Source organism: Pipistrellus kuhlii, unplaced genomic scaffold (assembly GCF_014108245.1).
Source record: "Pipistrellus kuhlii isolate mPipKuh1 unplaced genomic scaffold, mPipKuh1.p scaffold_m20_p_9, whole genome shotgun sequence".
NCBI classification, from domain to species: Eukaryota; Metazoa; Chordata; class Mammalia; order Chiroptera; family Vespertilionidae; genus Pipistrellus; species Pipistrellus kuhlii.
The window spans coordinates 48,178,001-48,195,231 of NW_023425595.1; the positions used below are offsets into that span (position 1 = coordinate 48,178,001).

General features: G+C 44.0%; 1 protein-coding gene across 2 annotated transcripts in view; it reads left to right on the top strand.

Moving 5' to 3' along the window:
• The window catches only part of FAT3 (FAT atypical cadherin 3), a 636,217-nt gene that overhangs the window by 537,590 nt on the left and 81,396 nt on the right, over window positions 1-17,231 (top strand). For both annotated transcript variants that reach the window (XM_045577545.1, XM_045577546.1), the window contains exons 9-12: window positions 833-1,043; window positions 5,994-10,067; window positions 13,972-14,168; window positions 15,196-15,349. In XM_045577545.1, the coding sequence (XP_045433501.1) occupies window positions 833-1,043; window positions 5,994-10,067; window positions 13,972-14,168; window positions 15,196-15,349 (4,636 nt within the window). The remainder of the gene's footprint in view (window positions 1-832; window positions 1,044-5,993; window positions 10,068-13,971; window positions 14,169-15,195; window positions 15,350-17,231) is intronic.

The following is a 17,231-nucleotide window of genomic DNA, read 5'->3' on the forward strand; positions in this document are numbered from 1 at the left end:
CTCCTTGGTGAAGTGAAAATGGGGTCTCACATTTTAGAAGTTAAGATTCAGTTCATCTTCCCAGTGAACAAGATTCTCTCCCAGTACGGGGCCTCTGACTATGTTTGTTCTTTTTGCCTGAGATACGGGCCCACAACCATCAACACCTTTTTACCACTTGTACTTATTTCTGTTACCTCTTCCAAAAAGCTAAATAGAAAGTGAAGTGCCTCTCACTAATCCCATCCTGGCACTTACCACTGGGCAGTAAAGCTGTCTGTTTAATAGTTTGTGTTCCCCAGTCACCTATAAAGTTCTTGAAGTCAGGGACTGCATCTCATTCACCATTGAACCAGCAGAGTCAATTCTGGAGCTTCACAGATCATAGGTGGCAATAAGTGTTCAATGAATGAATGCATAAGTGAGTGAATGAGTGAATGGATGAATGACAGTGCCTACATTGCATTCATTAATTCCACTTTTTAGTTTCCTCTTTAGAAGAGGTTCCATCCTCCATTCGATTAGCAGCAGTTTGCACAAATGAGTGGTAGTGGCTGTGTGAGGGGGGCCAGAAGAAACTGCTGTGTTTGTGATATCCAGGCATCAGTTCCATAAACACAGACCAACCTTCAGGCATAACACGGAGTAATGAAGAGGATGTGGTCCCTGCTCTCAGTTTATTATCTGACTTGATAATACTACCATTTATTGAGCACCTACTGTGTGCCTGGGTGGGACTGGGTCAAACACTTTGCGTACATTGTGTCATTTTGTTTTCACTACAGACATTGCCATGTGAGTTCTTTGCAACTTAAGGTTTTAGTCCTACTGCTTCTTGTTGTTTTGCCTAAAGGTCAGAGATCAGGAGTTTCCTTATCGAAGAAACTTGGCCCGAGTCATTGTGAATGTGGAAGATGCTAATGATCACAGTCCTTACTTTACCAACCCACTGTATGAAGCGTCTGTCTTTGAATCGGCTGCTCTGGGATCAGCTGTTCTGCAAGTGACGGCTCTGGACAAAGACAAAGGGGAAAATGCAGAACTCATATATACCATAGAAGCAGGTGAGAGCTGTTGCACTGATTGCAGCATAATGCATGGCACTGGACCCTCTAGTATTTATCACCTTGTCAACTTCACGTGGTTATGGCTGGAACATCTCCAACTGACTTTTTTTTTTTTCTTCTGCCAAGCAACTGCCCCATTTGCATGATAGAAGTGTATAAAGTTCTTGGCATTTCAGTCATATGTTTTCCATCATTGACAGCAAGGAAAGAGTTGCCTTTTATTAGGTTCAATCTCAGATTTTTCTGGAATGGAAAAGAGAGAAGAAATGTGTAGTAAGCTCAGTGTCTTTTACTTATGGGTCAACAAGTCATGGTCACAGATTGAATGAAACCAAAGCTTCCCATCACCCGAGGGCTGCCAGACAGCTCTGTGAATGAACCTCACTTGTCTTTGTTCACTTGTCAGTGGATGGGCTATGGGCATCAGAGATTCCTGGGCCCCCACCCTTGACACAAATTCACTGCATTGGAAGTGATTTGAGTATCAGAGTAGTTGGTAGGTACTAAACTGCTTGCTTAGCCCAACAGATAAATAAATACAGACCCACTGGGCTGGCATGGCTCAGTGCTTGAGCATCGACCTATGAAGGCAGTCACTGTTCGATTCCCATTCAGGGCACACGCCCTGGTTGTGGGCTCTATCCCCAGTGGCAGATGTGCAGGAGGCAGCTGGTCATCACTGATGTTTCTGTCTTTATCTCCCTCCCCTTCTTCTTTGAAATCTATCATATATATATATATATATATATATATATATATACACACACACACACACACACACACACACACACACACACTCTTGTTAAATTTGAGATATTTTTAAAAATTATTTTAACATCTATAAGCAGGACCATAGTTTATTGATGGTTTGAGGTGGACCACTAAAAAACTTGATGGCAAAAGACATAAATGTTCTATCAAAGGAGAGGGAAGGATGGAGCTGTGAAATTAAAAATTACAGATATCCTTTATCTACTCTATTTTCCCTTCTCCTCTCCTTCTTTGGAATATTCAAGCAACACATTTCCAAAATGTTCTGCAACATTATGTCTGTCACGAATCGTGCCAGACGCTGTCTCCTCTCCTGCCAGCACTGCAGAGCTGCTTTCCCTTGATGTAAATGGGGGGCATTTTTGTGATTGGTGGAACAAAAATATGAATGCTGGAATGACAGTTTTGGACTAAAAAATAGTGGAAATTGAAAAGCCAACAACCTTCTTTAAAAATCCCTGCAATCTAAAATTATTGCCTGCATTAGGCATCCACATTTTTCATGTCAGTGCTAAACTCTATACAAAAAATAAAATAAAATATGTTGGTTCATATCAGCCAGGTGCTCCCAGTGATTAATAATTTTTAAGATGGTGTTTTATATCTCTTGGTTTATTCATTCTTGTTCTTTTGTTCCACAAATAATATACAGAGAAACTTCTTTTTAGAAAAGCAATTCGTCAGTAACATCCTAGAAAATGTCACCTATTCCAATAACACTTTATATTCTTTCTACAGTTTCCCCTAACATATATTTTCCCCATTTTCATTCATGCATATACATTGCTTCATCTCACTGTAGTCTTTTAGGTATTGGGTTTTATGTCTACTTTCCTTACTTGACTTTGTCTAAGCGTTTGTCTGAGTGCCTACTTGCTGTTTGTACTTGTCAGGAAGGCTACTATTATACTCCTCTCAGATAGCCAGATCATTTGTAAACCAAATTGGAGGTTCTTGAAGAGTAATTTAAGAAGAAATTACCATCTAGCTGTAAGGACTGTCTCTCTTATCTTTTCACCTCCACAGAGGACAGCCTGGTTCTGTGCATAGAGAAAGAACTTGGTCATTTCTCTCATGGTTGACTAAAACTAGAGAGAAAAGTTATTTCCTCAAAACACCTTTTATATAGAACACTTGAATTTCCAAAAACCCACAAGGGATGATTGGTAACTCAAAAAAACAGCCCTTGACTGTATGTGTACAAAGCTAATGAGAATTACAGTGGATACAATAAATTTCAGATGGTTGCTGGGGCCCTTCACGGACAGACAGACAGACAGACCCACACTGACCTGGACTGGTCCTACCTGGCCAGTTTCTTCCCAGATCAGGGCAGGAGAGAGGTGGATCCCGGAGGCTTCAGCATTTTTAAGCAAATGCCAAGTGGTTGTGTGAAGTGTGCATTTTAAGTCCTCTCACAGCCCTCTGATGAGCAAGATTTTACTCTATTGTCTGGGCCATGCATTCACGCCCCTGCCTGGTTTGTAAGTAACTATTGGAGCTTTTTAGTTTGGCCTGAAGGACTGAGGCAGAATTCAAGGCAGAGCTTTGGTCCTCTATTTCAGCAGTCGCCAATTGGTAGTCTGCGGGCCACCAGTGGTCCATGAGGTCTGAAAGGTTGGCGACAGCTGCTCTATTTAACTCGGTTCTTATGTCTGGTGCCAATAGTGGCTCGTGTGTGGCTCTGAGACAAGGCAGTACAGGGGAGACCAGAACTAAGATTTGAGTTAGGATGGGGATATATTGTATCCCAAGATAATATACAGACAGAATATTAAAAATCTTTTAAAATGTCTTCCCCTCAATCAATCTGAACAAATATTTATCAAGCACCTTCTTTGTGCCAGGTACTATGCTATTTACTAGATAAATAATGATAAGATAAGCACAGCTCTTGCCCAGTTGCCGAAAGGCTACAAGAAGCTGTAGACTCCAAAGAAACAAGCAGAGGTTGGTTTCCAAGGATTTAAGTATAGCAGGAGAGAATGAGCAGGAGTGGACTCTAAGACTATAGGACAGTACATTGAAGAGGAAAAGAGCAGAGAGCCCATTTTGGACCTGACATATGAGCAGGAGTGTTATGAGCAGCCAGCAACCATGTAACAGCAGGGTGACGAAGGTCTACTCAAGGTCAGAGGCTGGCTCCTCTTTGCCCCTGCCATGGCATCTTGCTGGGCATGTAGAAATCTTCTATTCCTTGAGTGAGGAAGGACTTACCTGGAAACGCCACCGTGGGACACCGTGTGCTCTCTTGCATTCATCATTCAGGGTTGCATGCTGGTGCCATTGCTGGAAGGTAACCCATGCTCAGCAACCTCTATATTTTTCTCCTCTGAGTTGCTGAAGTGAAACGATCGCTGTCTCCTTGTGAGGATGTATGAATCAAAGGTCAGACTCCCACTCAATTGCACAGTTCTGCTATTGAAAATCGGCAAGCTTGCTTATGAAATCATTGAACTTGTCATCACAGGATGGTCATGTTTAGATGGCAAAGTAAAAGTCATCCCAACATTTGGGGGCTAGAATCAAATTCTTCACTTCTTTGTTAGATTTACTTCCTCTTTAAAAATAAGCGAACATCTTAGAAAAACGAATTCATAGGGACATGACTTTCATTTTCAAACATGGAAAACTTTATTTAGTAAGTCAGAAGCAAGAAGTATGTATACAGCTGTGCTTGCTATATATTTCAATGGACACATTATATAACTGCCTTCTTTAATGATGACGTTTAAACTCTCCATGTGTCTGCCATATTGCAGTACTTCAAAAAGAAAGAATAACCCCTATATAATTGAATAACCAAGATGATTAACTTTAGATTTAAATGAATCTCGACACACAAGCAGCTGTGTTCCTTGAGAAGCATTAGGGAGGCTGATGAGAGAAGCAAAAGCGACTTGGTGAAGAATGCTGCTCCACACCATCCACCACTTTTGAATCACATTCTTTACATTCTTCAAGTTATGTGTTCCCCATTATCTTCTCTTTAATTTTTCTCAAGAGTTCCAACCCCACCTCCCTGCACATTTCAGAGACAGAGCTCTAAATTTGCACCGTTTCCGGGTTCCCAGTCCTTCCCATTTCAGAGGTGCCCAAGCGGGCACTAGTTTTTCAGTCTCACAAGGGTTACATCTCCAATCTTTGGTTTGGATGCTGGTTCTGATGATCAACAGTTTCCTACTTCACCAGAAACTTCTGAAATACTTGGCGACTAGAATGGTTACAGATTGGAGCAACTGCCTCATCATTATTTGTCTAGTTTGATGTCTGTGTGTGCAAGTGTGTGTTTGGGGATATGGGAAAATAAGAATTGGTTAGTCAGAAAAAATCCCCATGACTTACAAAGCCAACAGTGACTTAGGAAGAATTCTCCCTGCCTGAGCAAAACCCCCTCACCAAAGTAGTGTTTCAGATGAAGGAGGTTTTGATAGCATGGAATGATACCAATTTCACATAATAAAGCTTACCTTTAGGATAATCTGAAACCAAATGGCTATGTGGTAGTGTTCTAAAAAAATTTCTACAGCCCTCTTCCCCGGAACATGGAATATAGAATATGGTTTTGGTCAGTGGTCAGCAAACTCATTAGTCAACAGAGCCAAATGATTATCAACAGTACAAGGATTGAAATTTCTTTTGAGAGCTGAAAACCCACTTCTGCGCATGGGCCACGAAGTTTCAATGGCACTGTATGTGCGCGCCCACATGTGGTATTTTGTGGGAGAGCCACACTGAAGGGACCAAAGAGCCATATGTGGCTCACGAGCCGCAGTTTGCTGACCACTGGTTTAGGTGAAAATACCTTTCACTAGTGGCATTAGCTTGTGCCAGCCCAGTCTTCTCACATAGCTGAGAATAAGAAAGTTTAAACAGAAAAGTCTCTCCCACAAGCTTTTATTCACCAGGTTTAATGTACACCGTGCTATGTTGTTGTTATAAACCTGGATTAAGAAGCTAGTGATCAGAAATTCACAATTTTATCTGAAAACTCATTTCAGTTGCTTTTGAATAGTAAAAGAGAAGTCTCTTGTTTTATTTCAGAATGAGGTGGGATGGATATGAAAAGTTGCTTTTTGCTTGCCATGTTGCAGTCAAGTAGCCTTTAAATGAAAAGTTAATGTTCAAAACATGATCCAATTGTAACTCATTTCCATGTTGATTTCCATACTGTAGGGAACACTGGGAATACATTTAAGATTGAACCAGTCCTGGGCATCATCACCATTTCCAAAGAACCAGACATGACGACTATGGGTCAGTTTGTCTTGTCAATCAAAGTCACAGACCAGGGTTCCCCACCCATGTCTGCCACCGCAATTGTGCGCATTTCTGTCACCATGTCTGATAATTCTCACCCCAAGTTCCTTCAGAAAGACTACCAAGCAGAAGTAAATGAAAATGTTGATATTGGAACATCGGTCATTCTGATCTCTGCGATTAGCCAATCTACCCTCATTTATGACGTCAAAGATGGAAACATAGATGGGATCTTTACCATAAATCCATACTCTGGAGTCATCACTACCCGGAAAGCACTGGATTATGAGCAAACTTCCACTTACCAACTCACTGTACAGGCCACGAACATGGCAGGAATGGCTTCCAATGTCTCCGTCAATATTCAGATTGTTGATGAAAATGATAATGCCCCTGTTTTCCTCTTTTCTCAATATTCGGGCAGCCTGAGTGAGGCTGCCCCAGTTAATAGCATTGTCAGGAGCCTAGATAACAGCCCCCTGGTCATTCGGGCCACCGATGCCGACAGCAACCGGAACGCTCTGCTTGTGTATCAGATCGTCGAGTCCACAGCCAAGAAGTTCTTCACGGTGGACTCCAGTACAGGGGCCATCCGAACGATTGCCACCCTGGACCACGAAACCATCTCCCGATTTCATTTCCACGTGCACGTGAGAGACAGCGGCAGCCCTCAGCTGACTGCAGAGAGTCCCGTTGAGGTCAGCATAGAGGTGACCGATGTGAATGATAATCCGCCTGTTTTCACCCAGGCTGTGTTTGAGACTGTCCTGCTGCTACCTACCTACGTTGGAGTGGAGGTTCTGAAAGTCGGTGCCACAGATCCCGACTCCGAGGTGCCCCCTGAACTGATCTACAGCCTACTGGAAGGCAGCGTGGATCACTTTGCAATGGACTCAAATACCGGGGTGCTCTCCATAAAAAACAACAACCTCTCCAAAGACCACTACGCGCTGATCGTCAAAGTTTCGGACGGGAAGTTCTACAGCACGTCCATGGTCACCATCTCGGTGAAAGAAGCCATGGACAGCGGCCTCCACTTCACACAAAGCTTTTACTCCACCTCAATCTCAGAGAACAACACTAACATAACCAAAGTTGCTATTGTCAATGCCATTGGAAATCGCCTTAATGAGCCCTTAAAATATAGCATTCTAAACCCAGGAAATAAGTTCAAGATAAAATCTACCTCAGGAGTCATCCAGACCACCGGAGTCCCCTTCGACCGTGAGGAACAGGAGTTATACGAGCTGGTGGTAGAAGCCAGCCGTGAGATGGACCATTTGCGCGTGGCCAGGGTGGTGGTCAGAGTCAGCATCGAAGACATCAATGACAATTCTCCAGTCTTCGTGGGCCTCCCTTACTATGCTGCTGTGCAAGTGGATGCTGAGCCAGGGACTCCGATTTACCGGGTGACGGCCATTGACAAAGATAAAGGTGCAAATGGAGAAGTGACCTATGTCCTACAGGATGACTATGGCCACTTTGAAATTAACCCTGTTTCGGGGAATGTTATTTTAAAAGAAGCATTCAACTCTGACTTGTCCAACATCGAGTACGGTGTCACCATCCTAGCCAAAGATGGTGGAAAACCTTCTTTGTCCACATTCGTAGAACTTCCCATCACTATTGTCAACAAAGCCATGCCTGTGTTTGATAAGCCCTTCTATACAGCATCCGTCAATGAAGACATCAGAATAGATACCCCTATCCTGAGCATCAATGCCACCAGTCCAGAAGGCCAAGGCATCATATATATCATTATCGATGGGGATCTTTATAAACAATTTAACATAGACTTTGACACCGGGGTCCTGAAAGTCGTTAGCCCTTTGGATTATGAAGTTACACCTGTTTACAAGTTGACGGTAAGAGCCAGCGACGCCCTTACCGGTGCCAGGGCTGAAGTCACCGTTGACTTGTTTGTTAATGATGTAAATGACAACCCCCCTGTTTTTGACCAGCTTGCATACAACACAACACTGACAGAAGCATCTCTCATTGGGACGCCTGTGTTGCAGGTTGTTTCCACTGATGTGGACTCGGAAAACAATAAGATGGTTCACTATCAGATTGTCCAGGACACTTACAACAGCACCGATTATTTCCACATAGATAGCACCAGTGGCTTAATCCTGACGGCGAGGATGCTGGACCATGAGTCCGTGCAACACTGCACTTTGAAAGTCAGAGCAACCGACAGTGGCTTCCCGTCGCTGAGCAGTGAGGTCCTGGTTCACATCTACATCTCAGACATCAACGACAACCCTCCTGTGTTTAACCAGCTCATCTATGAGTCCTACGTGAGTGAATTAGCCCCCCGGGGCCATTTTGTGACCTGTGTGCAAGCCTCCGATGCCGACAGTTCCGACTTCGACCGGTTGGAATATAGCATTTTGTCTGGGAATGACCGGACGAGCTTTCTGATGGACAGCAAGCGCGGCGTCATCACCCTATCCAACCACCGCAAACAGCGGATGGAGCCTCTGTACAGCCTCAATGTGTCTGTCTCCGACGGGTTGTTCACTAGCACTGCCCAGGTGCATATTAGGGTGCTGGGGGCTAACCTGTACAGCCCCACCTTTTCACAAAGCACCTATGTAGCTGAGGTGCGAGAGAACGCGGCTGCTGGGACAAAGGTGATTCATGTGCGAGCCACAGATGGGGACCCGGGGACCTACGGCCAGATCAGCTACGCCATCGTCAATGACTTTGCGAAGGACCGATTCCTCATAGACAGCAACGGGCAAGTCATCACCACAGAAAGGCTCGACCGGGAAAACCCTCTGGAAGGCGACATCAGTATTTTCTTGAGGGCCCTGGATGGTGGGGGGAGAACGACCTTCTGCACCGTGAGGGTGATTGTCGTGGACGAAAATGACAACGCTCCCCAGTTCATGACGGTGGAATACAGGGCCAGCGTCAGGGCAGACGTGGGCCGGGGCCACTTGGTCACGCAGGTGCAGGCCGTGGATCCAGATGATGGAGCCAACTCCAGGATCACTTACTCCCTGTACAGCGAGGCCTCGGTCTCCGTGGCCGACCTGCTGGAGATTGACCCCGACAACGGTTGGATGGTCACCAAGGGCAGCTTTAACCAGCTGAGAAACACCGTGCTGTCCTTCTTTGTCAAAGCCGTCGATGGGGGCATTCCGGTAAAGCACTCCCTCATCCCCGTCTACATCCACGTCTTGCCCCCTGAAACATTCTTGCCGTCCTTCACCCAGTCTCAGTATTCCTTCACCGTGGCAGAAGACACAGCCATCGGGAGCACAGTGGATACCCTAAGGATTTTGCCGAGCCAGAACGTCCAGTTCAGCACAGTAAATGGGGAACGTCTGGAAAATAACAAAGGGGGTGTCTTCGTCATAGAACGGGACACAGGCACCATCAAGCTGGACAAACGCCTGGACCACGAAGTCAGCCCAGCGTTCCACTTTAAAGTAGCAGCCACTATACCCCTGGACAAGGTAGACATCGTGTTTACTGCGGACGTGGACATCAAGGTGTTGGATTTGAATGACAACAAGCCCGTCTTTGAGACGTCCAGCTATGAGACCACGATCATGGAAGGAATGCCTGTCGGCACCAAGCTCACCCAGGTGAGAGCCATCGATATGGATTGGGGAGCTAACGGGCAGGTCACGTACTCCCTGCACTCCGATTCCCAGCCCGAAAAGGTAATGGAAGCGTTCAATATTGACAGCAACACCGGCTGGATCAGTACCTTGAAGGACCTGGATCACGAGACAGACCCCTCCTTCACCTTCTCCGTGGTGGCGTCTGACCTTGGGGAGGCCTTCTCCCTTTCTGCCACGGCCGTGGTCTCTGTCAGGGTGACAGATATAAACGACAATGCACCCGTCTTTGCTCATGATGTGTACCAAGGGAACGTGAAGGAGAGCGACCCTCCGGGCGAGGTGGTGGCCGTCCTCAGCACATGGGACCGAGACACTTCCGACATCAATCGCCAAGTGAGCTACCACATTACAGGTCAGTCTACCTCCCTTGGTTTTCACTATGGGCTCCGCCTTCTGGAGATGGAAGGTGGCAGGCAGTGAGGGTAAGAGGAAAGAAGGGAGGAGAGATGAAGGATTGAGAGTACTGATGCTCTGGGGCTGAGGAAGAGATCTGAGTAGATGCGGTTGTTGGTTGTTCCTCACTCAGCCTTAATTTGGCATTCTTTGGTATGCCTGAGACTGATTACCCAGATCGGTACCCAGGCCTCGAGTCACTTTTTATCATTGCAAATGGCGTCCAGCCAAACTTCTCAGCTGAAGAAATGAAAATAACAGCTCTTTTTTGCTGTTACCTTAAAAATATAAAAGAGATGTATTTTTAACTGTATTCCTTTTCCCTACATTTTTAAGTGGGGATAAATCAAAATAGCTTGACCCTTGTAAGCTTCACTTACAAGTTTCCTCTGATAATGGAAATGCCTATACGTTCACATTTACAAATTAGAGAGCCGGGTTTGACCTTCTGCTAAAAATAATAATAATAATGTTATAACCCTGAGCCAAAGATATTTCTCATGACAGCTCATTTTTCTTGGATCCCTTTCCTATCTTTCCAAATGGTAAGTAGCAGTTCAATGGGAAAGCCAAGTCAGACAAATGAGGTCACCCAGAGGGCACAAAGTATGTCCCCATGGCTCGGAGAGCCTAAGGATTTCATGTCAAAGGGAAGAAGGAGTGTCTTGATTAGGGGCAGCTTTCCGGGGCGATTGGCCTTAAACTCCGAAGAGGAGAGGGTTGGTGATGTGGGAGCAGTCTTTCTAAAACTATTTTGGGGTTTTTAAAAGAAACATTTTGATGTTGGGACATTCAAAGGCAGAACATAAGCAAAGTGCCAAGAGATTTTAAAGAATCCATCCATATTTGTAGTCAGGTGGTTTCCCTTTAGAAAAACTACATTATTCACCGTGAAAAAATGAATTAATTAGAATGCCCCCAGGACACGGAATCTGCTTAAGTACGTTGGTGGGAAAGTTAATTAATCACTGCAGAATAAGACCCTCGAGAGGGCATATGTGCCCGTGCTAGCGACTGCCACACTTCTCCACGTTACTCCTCTTCTTCATGGAACTGTTTGCTCGTTGTTTTCTGTTTAAAGCTATTTATGCATTTCATGCTTTTGCTGATGACTTCCTTTTTATTAAAATGTATGTTTCTGCAGTAAAGACATGAGCAATAGTGGTAAAGAGAAATAGGTGAGTAAAAGCATCACTTTGATTTTATTTGCATTCAGTTGCAGATAAAAAGCTTCTTAAGCATTCTAAGGGACACTCTTCTATTTGGAAGAACTGTTACTCAGCTTTAATTATTTATACATTGTCTCTGAATGGAAGATTTAAAGGGGCCATCCTATCAACTTTACCAAGGTAATGAGAACAGAGTAGCTTAAAGCTACTGTGACTGTGAGCAGTGCCAACCACCAACTGATTTTAATGAGATTTAACTTTTGCTCTTGTTGTAGCACAACTTGGCTGTGCTTCCACAGATTAACAAAGGGCCATTAATCATTTTTTTTTTTAACAAAAGGAACAGTATGAGCCTGCATCAAAAGCATCTGCTAGGTTAAACTGGTGCGTGCCGAATATTCAACCACAGTCTCACTGAATCCTAGCCAGTGATGGAGGAAAGTGATCTCCCAGGGACGACCCCGAGCCTCTCGGAAACAGATTTCTCACCCTGGACCCCTGACATTCAGGGCAGATACATCTTTGTCACAGGTGGCAGTTCTGTGCCTTGTAGGATGATTAGTAGTGTTTCTGGCCTCTACCCAATAGATTCCAGTACCTTCACCTCATGACCTCTGATGTGACATGCAAAAATGTCTTCAGACATTGACACGGGCCCCGAGGGATGAGGGAGGGAGGCACAGTCACTCCCAGCACAAGCCCACTGCCCTAGAGGAATGTGCACCCCCTCATTTTCTGCACTGTCTGCCTAGTACAGTCCATTCATCCTGTGTTAGCCCCACGCCACTGAGACCCCTGCACTGATCCCACCCCCCACCATCCCTTATAATCTGCCACCCTTCCCACTCCATGCCCCTGGCAGGACCAGAAGCTCTGTGCTGGGCTCTTTCAAAGATTCCTTATAGGAAGGCAAGTTGGCTCCACCTTTTCAGTGAGGTAGCAGCCAGGATGCAATATGTTTCTTATTCGCTTGTTTACTGTTAGTCTTCCCTACTGGAATGTGAGTTCCACTAGGAGAGATGTGGGTCAGTTTTGTCCACTGCCATGGCGCCACTGCCTGGAGCCGAGTCTGGCCCAGAGCAGGTGATAAATGCTTGTTAAATGGCTAAACCAGGGAAACAGTGATGATTTCACTGAATTCCAGGCTCCTTGCCAGTTGTCTAGTTCAGTTTTCCTCCATGTTTGAAGTGACATTGTTTTCCTCTTTGGGATTGGAAGGTCAAGCTGTTTTCTTCCCTCCTGTTCCCACCTTCTGCCAGCCACTGTTGTCGCCGTGCAATTCAGTGATGCTGGACGAAGTATTGCTGGGACCACGGTCAGTGTTTCATCGTCATCAAAAGCTGTTCCACTTCACCTCTTCTCCTTTTCTTCCGCTTTCCCCAGCTGTGCTCTGATAGATTGGATCTAATTGTCGTGCTTATCTTTGAACTGCACCTTCAATGACCTCTAATTAGGGCCCTTTAATACTAATGGTCTTCCTCTGTTATACAAACTTCTCTCCCCCAAACCCTAGTCCTTATAGGGAGAGTCCAGCTGTATGATAAATCTTTCATGAAAAGATTCCTTATTAGCAGAAACCCAAAACATGAATTCAAAAAAATATATGCACCACCATGTCCACTGCAGTGTTCTTTATAATAGCCAAGATTTGGAAGCAGCCCAAGTGCTCATCAGGAGATGAGTGGATAAAAAAGCTGTGATACATTCACACAGTGGAATACTACCCAGCTGTTAAAAAGAAGGAGGAGGAGGAGGAGAAGGAGAGGGAAGAGATCTTATCTTTTGTGACAAATGGATGGACCTGGAGAGTATTGTGCTAAGTGAAATAAGCCAGTCAGAGAAAGACAAGTATCATATGATTTCACTTATATGTGAAATCAATGAACAAAATTAACAAACAAAGTAAAAACAGACTCATAGATATGGAGGACAGACTGACAGCTGCCTGAGGAGAGGAGAGGGAGGTTGGGGAGCTGTGTGAAAAAGGTGAAGGGCTTAAGAAAAAAATTAAACTCATAGATACAGACAATAGTAGGGTGATTACTAGAGGGAAAGGGGGGCTGGAGAGGTAGGAGAGGGTATAGGGGGATAAATGGTGATTGAAGGAGACTTGACTTTGGGTGGTGAACACATAATGTGCAGATGATGTGTTATAGAATTGTGCACCTGAAACCTACATAATTTTATTAACCAATGTCACCCCCATAAATTACAAAAGGTTTTTCAGTAGAACTGACTGCCTTTCCTTGATTATCAACAGCTAATGAAATTGTCTTGGTAGCAAGAGCTATGGTGTATTACATCCTCTCTTGAGACAAAGTGGAAAGACAGTTGTATCATCCTGAGAAGAGGATTGATTATTCACAGTTTGAATTTGATTGTCCTTAAAGGGGGAACTAAACAAGACTTAACCTCTCATACTAATGCCAAATGCTAGTAGTGGCTTTTTAATTCCCCTTTAATTCACCTTCCAGCTTCTCTAAGAGCATTTTATTCTCTTGAAAGTTATTGTTTTATTTTCCACACAAGCCAAGCATATAAATATCAGGCTTTCTTGCACAAGAATCAAAAGGAAGTGAGAATTGATTGTTGTACAGTATCACGAGTGATATAATTTATGGGGCACCTAGATGACCCTACACTGACCTATCCCTGTCACTGCACAGCTTCAAAAACTTTTTTTTTTCACTGCAGGAGGGAATCCCCGAGGAAGATTTGCCCTGGGGCTGGTGCAGAGTGAGTGGAAAGTCTATGTGAAGAGGCCTCTAGACAGGGAAGAACAAGACGCTTACTTCCTCAATATCACGGCCACCGATGGGCTCTTTGTCACACAGGCCATGGTGGAAGTGACTGTCAGCGACGTGAATGACAATAGCCCAGTGTGTGATCAGGTAAGATTTGTGGCTGTAGCAGATATATTGCCCCCTTTTACTCTGCTTCTCTACCATTAAATCAAAACCCATTTCCCTTCTCTGCTTAAGGCCAACCTAATTTCTATTCTTACCTGCTTAGTTAGTGAGCTCCAATTGGATATCAGAGGCTAGGAGTTGGAGTCTGGGATGAAATATTATAAACATGGAAAGAATAGAGGAGGTAGCACGAATCAGGTACATAATTTTGCCCACAAAAACAAAACCATGAGTCCTAAAATTAAATAATTTTAAAGGAATCGTGAAAGACCTTAGAGGACTGTTCTATCTAAATCATTGATTTCATAAAAGAGAAATGGAACCCTCGGAAGCATAAATTACATTTTTTTTATAAGTTTACACAGCTGGTTCATGGCCATGTTAGCAATGAACCCAGACCTCCAAGCTCGTTAAGAGGTAGCTTTTCTATCACGAACCAAACATGACAGTCCGTGCAAGGTGCCAGTACTTGGATTTGTTTTCTTCTTACTGAAATTAAATCCCTGTTCATTTACCTTTCTTTTTTAATCACCATCTGGACCCAGAGACAATATTGGTGTTCTGTAGCTTAGAAAAAAGGCAAATAGACTTAACCTCTCCTACTAATGCCAAATGCTAGTAGTGGCTTTTTAGAGAGTTGAAGGGTTTCAGGGATTCACTGGTGCTTCACAGAAAGAGGACCGTGGTCAATATGAGACCTGCATCATGGTTGCACAGGGGCAGGGATTTTTTGTCTGTTTTACTCAACACTGTTCTCCTAGAATCCAAGTAGTACTGAGCCCCTAGTTGTGCTCCATCAGCATTTGTTGAATAAGTGAGCATGGGAGTGGCAGGGTAAGAGACATACCATGTTTCATCATATATTGTCAGATGGTTCTATGATACAGGGGGGAAAAAATAGCTGAAGCTAAATTGTGTGAAGGCATCTAAATTATTTGAATGCATGCTGACTATGGCAGCTGCCCCACAAATACTAATGATTTGGTTATGTTTCTTTACCTTTGACTAGGTTGCATATACAGCATTATTTCCTGAAGACATTCCCTCAAATAAAATCATCCTGAAGGTCAGTGCCCAGGATGCCGATATTGGATCCAATGGAGATATAGGATACTCACTGTATGGATCTGGACACAGTGAATTTTTTCTAGATCCAGAAAGTGGTAAGGTGACATTTATTCCTTGGATAAATACCACTGTTAATCCAGGAGAGAAGTTAAGCTCTCAGATGGTCTCATCCACAGTGCCTAACTAATATACAAGAGCCTTCATCTGATGTCTGGCTATTTTGGGCTCTAAGAAATACTAATGGCACATGCTCTGGTTGATGTGGCTCAGTGTATTGGGCATCACCCTGTGTATCAGGAGGTTGCAGGTTTAATTCCTGGTCAAGGGCACATGCTTAGGTTTTGGTAGGGGACATGCAGGAGGCAGCCTAGCAATGGTGTGCTCTCACATCGATGTTTCTCTGTCTCTCCCTCTCCCTTACTTTATAAAAATTAATAAACTCTTCTTTTAAAAAACACCTAATTGTGCATGGAATCTGAAGATGGGTGCTCTAGAGCACACAAACTTTATTTGGCTTATAAACTTGCTCTGACTTACTTACATTTATTAGCATCCAGTAAAGCAGACGGGCCTACTTGCTTCTCCTGTTTCTCATAGTCTTTCAGTTAAAGCATCCGCCCTACAAAGAGTTTAAACAGAATTGCATCAAAAACACAAGTTGCCATGCAAACCAGACAGCAATGCACAGTAAGAGGAGTCTTCCCTGTTGAAATCCCTTCTGGGTCCCTTCCCGATGCTTATTAGCACACTTGTCTGGTTTTTATTAAACATTCCTGTCTCAAAGTTATGAGCCCTCAGCTTTGCTTACACATTCAGGTAAAATGTATAAAGTGAAAGGTTTTGTACACCACAGCAGATGCCTGCCCTGAAGGCCCGAGCTAATGGAAGAGACATTTTTTACGGAGGTAAATTATTCCATTGTTATGCACTGGATGGTTCATCTACTGGAAGTTTGTAAATGAAGAATAATGATGGAACAACTTGCATGTTTCCAGTGTTGTCTTGGTCCTTTTGAACCCCAAAATATTGAGACTCCAAGAAGCAGTGGTTCCTCCTTGCTCACTCCCACAGCATCGTTATTCTTCTTAGGAGCACTGAGCTACTTAGGAATATACTGCTTGTCCATATGTGCCTGGTGTTTGTGTACCCAATAGCTAACACTTATTGAGTAGAGCTATTCTGCATAAAAGGACTAATGGCATATATGTGGTAGAATCAAAGATAAACAAAACAAATCATGTCAAGTGAGGAAGACAAACCAGTAAGATAATAATAATAATAATAATAATAATAGACAGAATGAAATGAGTGACCCAGGAGAGAGATCAGGGGAGATACATCTGGGCTCAGAGGACGAAGTAGGTAATATTCTACTGAGAGGAAAGAGGAAACTTTTAAAGAAGAGCTGATATTTGAACGGAGCCAGGACCCTAGTAAGTAAGACAGGACCCTGCAAGGGGCAGCAGGAGCAGAGGGCAAGGTCCATCCAGGGAATGCCACGGACAGCACTGCCGCTGGTGAGAGGAGCTGTGGAATGGTCTGTGACCAAAGTGCTGGGAAAATAACTTTCAGCCACATCATGGAGGGTCTTGAATGCCCAACCAAAAAACCGGAGGTTTTGAAATAGGCGAGGGAATTGATCTAACCTATGTTTGAGAACTGGCTGGCGCAAGGAAGCCATGGGAGGAACTGCTTTATGAGTCGGGCTGGCATGGTCCACGCAACGCCTGCTCATTTTATTTAAGCATAATAATATTTCATGAGTCATACTTGACACCAAATAGCATCTATTCAAGTCCTAATGCTTAACTATTAAATTCTAAATAACAACCACAGAATCTCCCGGGGAGGGGGGACCTGACACATAGCACCAGTACAGCTGTCCCAGTGGTTAAAATACATAACCTACTCCATGTTGGTTACTAATAGCCACTTCTCTGAGTCCCTCTAATATTTCCTCACCAGAACCCTCCCCAC